Source organism: Aristolochia californica, unplaced genomic scaffold (assembly GCF_029961685.1).
Source record: "Aristolochia californica isolate CCGP_79_NKW_82.1479 unplaced genomic scaffold, dmAriCali1.0.hap1 SCAF_1, whole genome shotgun sequence".
NCBI classification, from domain to species: Eukaryota; Viridiplantae; Streptophyta; class Magnoliopsida; order Piperales; family Aristolochiaceae; genus Aristolochia; species Aristolochia californica.
In genome coordinates this window covers 55,564,239-55,575,171 of record NW_027181770.1, presented here as the reverse complement: position 1 = coordinate 55,575,171, position 10,933 = coordinate 55,564,239, and the positions used below count along the sequence as shown (strand labels likewise).

The 10,933-nt window shown below is 34.9% G+C and overlaps 1 protein-coding gene across 1 annotated transcript; it reads right to left on the bottom strand.

The window, feature by feature from the left end:
• Window positions 1-7,748: 7,748 nt before the first annotated feature.
• Window positions 7,749-10,455, bottom strand: LOC137961832 (NAC domain-containing protein 21/22-like). Its single transcript, XM_068808438.1, has 3 exons — window positions 10,157-10,455; window positions 8,438-8,703; window positions 7,749-8,325 (listed from the first exon to the last, which is right to left on the bottom strand). Exons 1-3 carry the CDS (start codon window positions 10,323-10,325, stop codon window positions 7,927-7,929), a joined length of 834 nt encoding a protein of 277 aa, XP_068664539.1. The 5' UTR covers window positions 10,326-10,455; the 3' UTR covers window positions 7,749-7,926.
• Between the last annotated feature and the right edge of the window lie 478 nt (window positions 10,456-10,933).

The window sequence follows — 10,933 nt, the reverse complement described above, 5'->3', positions numbered from 1 at the left end:
TTGTTGTGATCTAAAGTTGCACAATTTTTTTTCTTTTAAATTGAGTAGTGTGTTTCAGACTATGACCATTTTGACTAGTGTACAGAGCTTTTTCATATGACTAGGAGTGATTTTTTCTCCCATATTGTGTTTTGTCCAAGTTGGGTTTATATGTCTTTTTTATCTCTGGCTAGAGGGGTAGAAATAGAAGAAGTATACGAAAGAGGTATGTATTCTACATATTGAGGTGATTTTTATGTGACCTAAACATTCAAAGAAAGGGATGAACAAAAGATGAAATTTTTTGCACTTATGAAGAATTTTTTACAGCAAAAGAAAATTGAACACCAAGAATGTTGTTCATTGCAAACTGTACTTATAAACTCCAGCTTGAGGTGAAGCGATGAAGAGAAAGCATGGAAGAAAAAGAGGTATCACAAGAGCAAGAATTAATATGGTAGAGTTTAAGAGGACGTCTCATAGAAGAATCTGAGTTAAAGGTGTTTTAGTTATATTAGTCTTCTATTTATGTTCAGTTGTTCAATTATTCTAGGACATATCTTTTAGTGTTCAACTTTGGGTGTAATTGAGACAAAGATAATTTAATTGTATTTGGATTCTACTTGTATCCTCTATTATAAATAGAGGTTTTTTGTACTCAAATAATAACAAGTCAATGAAGTATTTCTCTTTTCCAAAAATTCAACAAGGAGAAATTGAGATCTCACTAACAACTCTACCAATTACGATATAAGTGGTGGTTATGCAAGATGACCTGTTGTATGTAAACTCAAAAGAGGAACAACTAATTGTGAGGAAAAAAACCATTGTCAAGATAAAAATACACAAAATTTGTTATGATCATAAATGGATTTGAAGAATTCAATTGGGATTAGTCATCGACATTATAACATTTCTATGCTAATTAAAGGTGAATGTTCACAAATGCCAACAATGCTAATGACTCTTCTTATAGTAAATACAGGTTGATGAACTCAAAACTTTTCATGTGGTGAGCCACTAGAAAAGAGAGTAGAGAGAAGAATGGCATTGAACGACATTTACCTATCCATGATTATAGTTTATATAATGATGAACGAAGGATTTTTCTAGTGTTTGATGCAAAGAGAAACACACACATTAAGTTATGTGGTATGTAGGGGAGTAATGATTCTGCATGTAACGAAGAAGTGTTGCCTACTAGGCCCAACCAGAGAATCCCCACCAATAAGATTGTTAAAAAGATCAGTATTGTCGGGGAAAAGTCTAAGAACATCATATTATGATGCCAGAATGTTTTATTCTTGATTCATTTGTTATGTTAACTTCAAAAATTATCCAGTGATAATTTTTCTACTACAAACTTCTTAGATACTATAATTTCAAATAATACCATTTAGAAGTCATATTTCTCAATATGATTAATTTCAAAATAAAACCAATGGATCAATTAGTTATGACGCTAAAAAATTTATTTAATAAAATGCATTGAGGTTATTATTATTAATAAAATTAGTCTATTTTTGCCTCAGGTAAAGCGATGATCCTCCCCCTAGTGCGCACATAAACACAATCAAACACTCTATGAGCCTTCAACTCCAACCGCTCCTCCGCCGCCACCCCCCCCCCCCCCCCCCCCCCCCCCCATGCATTCAAACACACATATATGCATGTACACATTCTATAACATTTCTTTATGTACACACTCACGCACAAATTGTAATCATTAACTCTCCATCAGAAAGCATTTTATTAAACGCACTCCACTCATTTAGAGGAATTATAAAGAATATGTTAAAAATTTCTTGATTAAAAAACTAACACTAAATTATTTCATTAATTTCATTAAATATGTGTGAAGGAATAAATTATTTTTTAAAAAATTAAATGAAAAAATGATTTATGATTTTTGCATAAAGGAATGAACTAAATATGTTATAATACTTTTTTATTTATTAAAAACTTGATTTTTTTGGTATTATTATAACTAATATTAACCTATGTTACTTCGTTTATTTGTTAACATGCATGATTAATGAACTGACATATGTTTAATGACACAAGCATATGTGGGGTTTTAAATTTAATTTGTTCAAAATAGAAAGAACAAAACCAAACTTGTTTCCTTAGATATATTTAAACCAGACAAAACTTTATAGAACCTGGATTATTCCAAAAGTTTCTCCTTTTACATCAAAATTGTTGGATATTTGGTCAATTTTAGATAGAGAATATTTATACAATACATATGTGTAATGCCTTTTGGGTATTGTACCTCTCCTTGCAAATGAGATCCACTTCACCTCTAATCCCCTTCCCTCACTCTGGATTGGATCATTAATGAAACTTGTCTCTAGCTCTCTTATGTGAATGGATCTCATTTATTCTCCCAAGACATGAGATGGACTACTCATCTAATCCCTTTCTATCATTAGATGTGGATCATTAATCAAACTTGTCTCTCTCAAATGGATCCCTTTCTGTCTCCTTAGTCATTTATTCTCTCATACCACTTAGTGATGGCCATTTGTTTAAACTTTAGGGTCAAATTAATTTATATATGTGTGACTCTTAACTTTAAGTAAATTATTAAATTTGGGTCCATTGTTTTCGAAATAATTATGTATCAAATCTTTCTTTCGTGGTTTCAAATGAAAACTATTCTTAAGATTCTTCCCCTATTTGTGAGCCCTTTTTACGTACAATTGCTACACATAAATAGTATTTTTAGGTGAAGACCCACATACGAGCATCCACTTTGATGTTATGTTGAAGTTGATTCTAACTTCATAAAAAAAAATTATAAATCAAAATCAAAGACATCACTTTCATGAAATGGACATAAAAATTTTCTAAGCTTAGAATATCCTTATGGGACTATCCTTAACATAAGCAGCTCAACTTCTTAATATTAGGACAAGCAAAAATATTATGCTTTTTTCTTCTTTGATCAACTTTTTTTTGTTTGTCAAGATTCTCTTCTTCTTGTTTCAAAAGTTATTCTTTTAAGGTAATATTAACCTAGTAAAAATGTGTGATTCTTCCTTGGCCCGACCGAGAGGTTTTATTCTTGTTACATTGATTATATTTTTCTCAAATTTTCACAGTTTCTTTCGTGACTTCTCTAGCAATTGGCTAGGTAAGTTTCATATAAATATAGCTTTTGAGAGATTAAAAAATTATACACAAGAAAGCTCAACCAATTTCCTAATAATCAAGAATGCTAAGAATGTTTCGTGATAAAGTATAACAAAATAATATTAATTTTCTCAATCCCTTAACCCTTCCTCTTAGATATTGACTATTGCTTGGTGATAATCAAGAATGTTAAGAATATTCTCCCCTATTTTTTTCAAATAAATGCTCACATCCTAGATTCATTTGAAAGTATGAATGTTTCGTAATCACTTTCTTTTGGTTAAAGTTGTTTCCCTCTAGTATTTCTTTAGTTTATCATCTTGTGCTTTCATCACTATAGAGCAATGTGTAGACCCACTACCTAAAAAGTGTAAGAGTGTGCCCAATATCCAGCTTGAGTCAAGTCTTTTATTAAAGGTGATTTGTGTTTGAGTTACCCTTAACAACAAGTAGTCTCTTTGTTGTGATCTAAAGTTGCACATGTTTTTTGCCTTTGAAATTGAGTAGCGTGTTTCAGATTATGACCATTTTGACAAGTGTATGGAGCTTTTTCGTATGACTAGGAGTAATTGTTTATCCCATATTATGTTTTGTCCAAGTTGGGTTTATATGTCCTTTTTATCCTCGGCTAGAAGGGGAGAAATAGAAGAAGTATAGGAAAGAGGTGTGTTATTCTATATATTGAGGTGAGTTTTATGTCACCTAAACATTCAAGGAGGGGGATGAACAAAAGATGAAATTTTTGCATTTATGAAGAATTTTTTACAACAAAAGAAAATTGAACACCAAGAATGTCGTTCATTGCAAGCTGAACTTATAAACTCCAACTTGAGGTGGAGTGATGAAGAGAAAGCATGGAAGAACAAGAGGTCTCACAAGAGCAAGAATTAATTTCGTTGAGTCTAAGAGGATGTCTCACAGAAGAGTCTGAGTTAAAGGTGTTTTAGTTATATTAGTCTTCTATTTATGTTCAGTTGTTCAATTATTCTATGACATATCTTTTAGTGTTTAACTTTGGGTGTAACTAGGACAAAGATAATTTAATTGTATTTGGATTCTACTTGTATCCTCTATTATAAATAGAGGTTTTTTGTACTCAAATTATAACAAATCAATGAAGTATTTCTCTTTTCCAAAAATTGAAGAAAGAGAAATTGAGATCTCACTAACAACTCTACCAATTACGATATAAGTGGTGGTTATGCAAGATGACCCATTGTATGTAAACTCAAAATAGGAACAACTAATTGTGAGGAAAAAAAGCCACTGTCAAGATAAAAATAAACAAAATTTGTTATGGTCATAAATGGATTTGAAGAATTCAATTGGGATTAGTCATCGACATTATAATGCTTATTTGCTAATTAAAGGTGAATGTACACAAATGCCAACAATGTTAATGACTCTTCTTATAGTAAATACAGGTTGATGAGCTCAAAACTTTTCATGTGGTGAGCCACAAGAAAAGAGAGTAGAGAGAAGAATGGCATTGAAGGACATTTGCCTATGCATGATTATAGCTTTTATAATGATGAATGAAGGATTTTTCTAGTGTTTGATGCAAAGAGAAACACACACATTAAGTTATGTGGTATGTTGGGGGGTAACGATCCTGCATGTAAGGAATAAGTGTTGCCGACTAGGCCCAACCAGAGAATCCCCACCAACAAGGTTATTAAAAAGATCAGTATTGTCGGGAAAAAGTCTAAGAACATCATAATTGTTGACTTGCTATTGTTTATTTATTATGATGCAAGAATGTTTTATTCTTGATTCATTTGTTATGTTAACTTCAAAAATTATCCAATGATAATTTTTCTACTACAAGCTTCTTAGAGACTATAATTTCAAAGAATACCATTTAGAAATCATATTCTAAATATGATTAAATTAAAAATAAAACCAATGGATCAATAACCAATGACACTAAAAAATTTATTTAATAAAATGCAATGAGATTTTTATTAATAATAAAATTAGTCTAATTCTGCCTCAAGTAAAACGATGATCCTGCCCCCTAGTGAAGGAATAAATTGAATGTTTTTCAAATTAAATGAAAAAAAATGATTTATGATTTTTTCATAAAGGAATGAGCTAAATATGTTATAATACTTTTTTATTTCTTAAAAACTTGATTTTTATGGCATCCTTATAACTAATAGTAACCTATGTTACTACGTTTATCTGTTAACATCCATGATTAATGAACTGACATATGGTATCAATTTCAATGCACTGACATATGTCTAATGACACAAACCTATGTGAGGTTTTAAATTTAATTTGTTCAAAATAGAAAGAACAAAACCAAGCTTGTTTGCTTAGATATATTTAAACCAGACCAAACTTTATAGAACCTGGATTATTCCAAAAGTTTCTCCCTTTTACATCAAAGTTGTTGGATATTTGGTCAATTTTAGAAAGAGACTATTTATACAATAAATATTTGTAATGCCTTTTGGGTATTGTACCTCTCCTTAGAAATGAGATCAACTTCTCCTCTAATCCCCTTCCATCACTCTGGATTGGATCATTAATGAAACTTGTCTCTAGCTCTCTTATGTGAATGGATCTCATTTATCCTCTCAAGACATGAGATGGACTACTCCTCTAATCCATTTCTATCATTAGAGATGGATCATTAATCAAACTTGTCTCTCTCAAATGGTCCCCTTTCTCTCTCCTTAGTCATTTATTCTCTCATACCACTTAGTGATGGTAATTTGTTTAAATTTTAGGGTCCAATTAATTTATATCTTAACTTTAAGTAAATTATTAAAGTTGGGTCCTTTATTTTTGAAATAATTATGCATCGGATCTTTCTTTCGTGGTTTCAAATTAAAACTATTCTTCAAATTCTTGTCCTATTTGTGAGCCCTTTTTACGTACGATTGCTACACATAGATAGTATTTTTAGGTGAAGACCCACATACTAGCATCCACTTTGATGTTATGTTAAAGTTGATTCTAACATCATCACAAAAAATTATTAAATTGTTAAATCGAAATGAAACATATCTCTTTCCATCAAATGGACACAAGATTTTTCTAACCTTAGATAATATTCTTATGGGACTATCCTTAACATAAGCATCTAAACTTCTTAATATTAGGACAATAAAGAATATTATGCTTTTTTCTCCTTTGATCAATTTTTTTTTTCTTTTTTGTCAAGATTCTCCTCTTCGGGTAATTTCGACAGACGTGTTTTATTCTTGTTACATTGTTTATCTTTTTTCTTAAATTTTCCCAGTTTCTCTCATGACTTATCGAACGATCGGCCTGGTATGTTTCATATAAATATTATAGCTTTTGAAAGATTAAAAAATTATACACAAGAAATCTCTGATAATCAAGAATGTTAAGAATATTCCGTGATAAAGTATAAAAAAATTATTAATTTGCTCAATCCCTATTGACTAATGCTTGGTGAAGCAGTCTGGATAAAAAATGTTCCCCACAAGGGTATACAAATGGGGCACAATGAATCTCATAGTGGAAGACATTTGTGCTCAGGAGTCAAGACCCCTTAAAGAAGAATCATAGTCATTAAAAAAGTGATTAAGAAAAGAAAATCGATGTAATCCCCATGAAGAGAGAAACTGATCACAATTGGATAACTAAACTGATCTGCATGGTCAAACACAAATTCCGTTGATCCCCTTCTTTCTTTAGTTAAATAATTTACTGATCAGCATCTGCATAAGATCATTCACTGAATCAGGATTGATCTGCTGTCAAAATCCAAAGATTATCAGACATTACGTCTTTGACAATTAGTTAATCAACCTTTTTATGTTTATCCCATGAGAAATCTAGAAAATTTTATGAAAATCATCTCCTGTCACTGTGTGGTAATCACACGACCACGTCGATCCTCATGGAAAAAGGAGTGATCACACGTTACTCCAACTCACGCTCTTATCAGTTTCTTTTTTTTTTCTCTAATGGGTAAGTGCTGGAGGTTGAAGACAATGGATCTTGGGACGGAGGCCCTTGTGAGGTAATCTAATTATCTAGGATTTCACGCTGAAAAATACCCAGTTTGAGTAATTATATATCTAAAGTTTTTAATGTATAAACAAGACTGAATCGTTGTTGTTCTCTCTCGATCTTCTCTCTGTTTCTCTCTTTTTTCCTGAAAAATGGGGAAGGAGGTATTCCCGGTGGTTTTCTACACTCAAGCTTGACTAGCAGTTTTCGAATTCGTTAAGCTTCATCTCCAGTTCCGTGAGTCTCTGGGAGAACGATGATACACCAACTGCAACAAAGATTCCGTGTATACACGAACTGTCACCTTAGATAATCGACTTAAAAATCTTTTTAACCATTCCCCCCCGGTCAAATCTTGCTCCCTTGGCAATGCTTGAAATAGAAGTGTACCTTACTGCCGGAGAAGTTTACGTTCCGACGCCTGTCTTCTCTCTGCAACTTTGCTTATCAAATCCACTCCATACGGCTTCAAAATAAAGAATCTTTACTAACTACTAAGTTTTCTTTCTTTGTCTGTTCTATCTATTCGATCAGCAAAATTCTGTCTTTCTGCTTGTTTCGGGTAATGTTTATCGGTGCCTTGTACAGCTCCGACAACGAATGTAACAAAAGAATGCTTTCATATTTATTGTGACAAAAGTAGAATATGTACAAAGAGCATTCACTGTGTTCACCCCAGCTGACATTCTGAGAACATAAAATAATTTAACTCCCTAGCTGTCTCCATACACTCCGATATAAGATCATGATATCGATATTAATTTGAACATAAACCTCTCCAACAATGATAATTTTCACCATATCTAAACATCTTATCTACATCAGATTTGGAGGCTTCCCATCTCCCCCGAACTCCTGGTTATCCGGGTCCATGCCGAGCAAGAACCCGTAATCGTTCCCTGCAATGTCGTTCATGTCCAGGGTGGAGGCGCTGTCCATCATCTCCTGGGGGTAACCCAGAAAGTTGTAGTGAAGCATTGCCAGATTCAGGAGGGAATTGGGGGGGTTCTGGTTCTCTTGCAACGGTGCAGTACTGGAGTTGGAAAGGATGGGGTGAGGGCCGTCTTGCAGGAGGTGGTCTGCTGCAGAAGCCGCTGCGTCTAGTTTCAGAGAAGACCAGCCGACGATGTTCTCTTGCTCCATTTCTGGGCTGAAGTTGCTGCTGGGTGCGTCTCTTTTGTTCTTGTGAAACACTCTGCATAACACCCAGTCCTCCTGATTCCACACAGACGAATCGGTATTCACGATGAAATGACGTAAGCAAACTGGGATCGGGGGCAGAAGAATTAAGAAGCAGATGATATGAAATGCAACGAAGAGGAGACACCTTTGGAGGGGAATGAGGGCCTTCGAGGCGGAACTCATGCATGATCCAGCCTGTCTTGATCCCATTAGGGGCTCTTTCACGGTAGAAAACGAGAGTCTTTCGCATCCCGATGATGGCGCGGGTGGTGGGATCGTGAATAGGGCGATCCTTACCGGTAGCTTTCCAGTAGCCACAGGTGGTTGCACGGTTCGTTCGGAGCCCCGTCGCGTATTTCCGGTCACGGAAGCTGAAGAAGTACCATTCATTACTCCCGAGCTTAGCCACATCTGCCACGATGAGAGAGAAACAAATAAATCCACAACGCTTTGCTAAAGGATCTGAAGCTTAGATCGTCACGTAAACGATGGTATATAGAAACAGTTCATTAATCTCTAGTTATACGATTCTGTACAGGTACTATGCAATCAGAAAAAGAGAAAAATGAGGAATTTGGGCCAAACAGGAGCGTCGGTGAATCCAGAACCGAAGAACTGAGATAGCTCCGTATAGTAAAGTGGTCACTGTTGCACGTCTTTTCTTCTAATTCCGTGACAAATGCCAGGCCTACCGCGTCACAGTCATTTCTTCTAATTCGTGAACTCCCCACCTCCTCCCTCTCTCTACTTTCTCTTTCTTCTCAATTTTAAGATACCTCGATCCGTGTATAAACATAATAAAAACACAAGAAATCTCTGCCAAAAGATTGACATAAAAAAAAAAAATATACAGAAGAGAGAGCAAAGAGAAAAACAGAAAAAGGGTTCCGGAGAAGTGAGAGAGGTGCAGAGAAAGACAAGTTATGTCTGCAAATGGCGGACATTTAATTGAGAAACGTCAACGCTTCTTCCTCAAATTAATTCTACAATTGATAGTTTAATAAATTCTTAGCTTTTCAGAGCCATTCATCCTGGAAGACATATACGATGATGGACATGACAGAATTAATCAATAGCACCGCTACCCTTCTGTCATTCCTTTTTTCTGTAGCGGTTTAAGAAAACAAAATAACCCATCATGGAAATAAGAACTGGGACAAAAATCCGAACAAGTGTCAATTATTAGTCGCAGCAAAGCATCAGTTTGAGAACGACCATTCCAGTACGATCATACAGGCATTTACACTGATGCTGTACTGTTGGGTAGTTTTGAGGGCAACGGGACGAGCCGATTGATGTTTGGTTTCTTCTGTGTTGGGAGTCTATCATGTGAACTGTTTTTTATCTTTATAAAATTTTATCCATCTCTATGAGAATGGTACGGTTCGTTAGAAAAAGAATCTTTCAAATTCTTAATCAATTATTGATGTGCCACAGTAATTAAACTCTGTTGAATCTTTTGATAATAACAGTCTTTAACATCCGTGACCTCTAGCTTCCTGGTGAAGAAATTTGAAAAAACAGGTTTGCTTTTTTCCTTTCCGTGTTTTGGGTTGATCAGGTCTTTTTCTGCGGCTCTGGAAGGCGGTGAGGAGGAAGAAGAAGAAGAAGAAAAAGAAAGAAACAGAAGATACTCAGATAACGTTTTCTCTATAAGACCTAAACTTCATGAAGATTAAACACCGCTAAACTGAATTATGCACCCGCTTGTACTTGATTCATTCCTTTTTCTATGTATCCAAAACAGGTTCGGTTTTCAGCTGAAGCAAAGCCATCGAAACATAGAAGAAGAAAGAAATTAAAGAACTGCTATAAATAGGCAAAGAAACGCAGACATTTGTTTTGAACGCAGTAGGTAACTTACCTGGGAGTTGCCATGGTTCGCAGGTGTGCAAATCCACCTCCACCAGAGTCCCCCTGGAGAGTTTTTCATTAACAATCTTCTTGTAGAGATAATGGCAGACCAGCTCCTCATCACTCGGATAAAACCTGAATCCCGGCGGCAGGGTTGCCTCTATATCCTTTAAACCCATTTTTGTTGCTTCCTTTCGTTCTTCAGAGAGAGAATCAAGTTGACGAGAGAGATTCCAGAGAATAGAGAATGTTTCTTCGGAAAAGCTCCAATCCCTCGTTTACTTCAGCCTCTGGTACATGGCAGACGCTAAATATAGAGAGAGAGAGAAAGAGAGAGAGAGAGAGAGAGAGAGAGAGAGAGAGAGAGCGCGAGAGAGAGGAGGCTATACTTTTACCACAGCGATCTCCCCATGTCAATTCTTTACAGGTCAGCTTTCCAGGAAAGAATGATGTAGGACCAGTGTGGGGGCCGTGTTGGAGTTTATGTCAGTGAAGAAGTCTCAAGAAAAACCAAAACAACAAGAAATCTTCTCTCAATCTCACCAGATGGTTGCCGCCTCAGGGCTCCTACATCTGGTTAAATACCAATCCCAGTTTTGGATCCTCAACCCTCAGACGACGGAAATAATGGAGAAGAAGAGACTCGAAGAGCATTAAATTTCTTTACATTCGGTGCTATCATTAATAACACAGTTAAGCTTGAACTAGGGAAGAAATCTCTGGACTTTTACAAAAATGTTTTAGATTTAATGTTAACCCTAAATGAATGTTGAAAATTAGAAGAAAT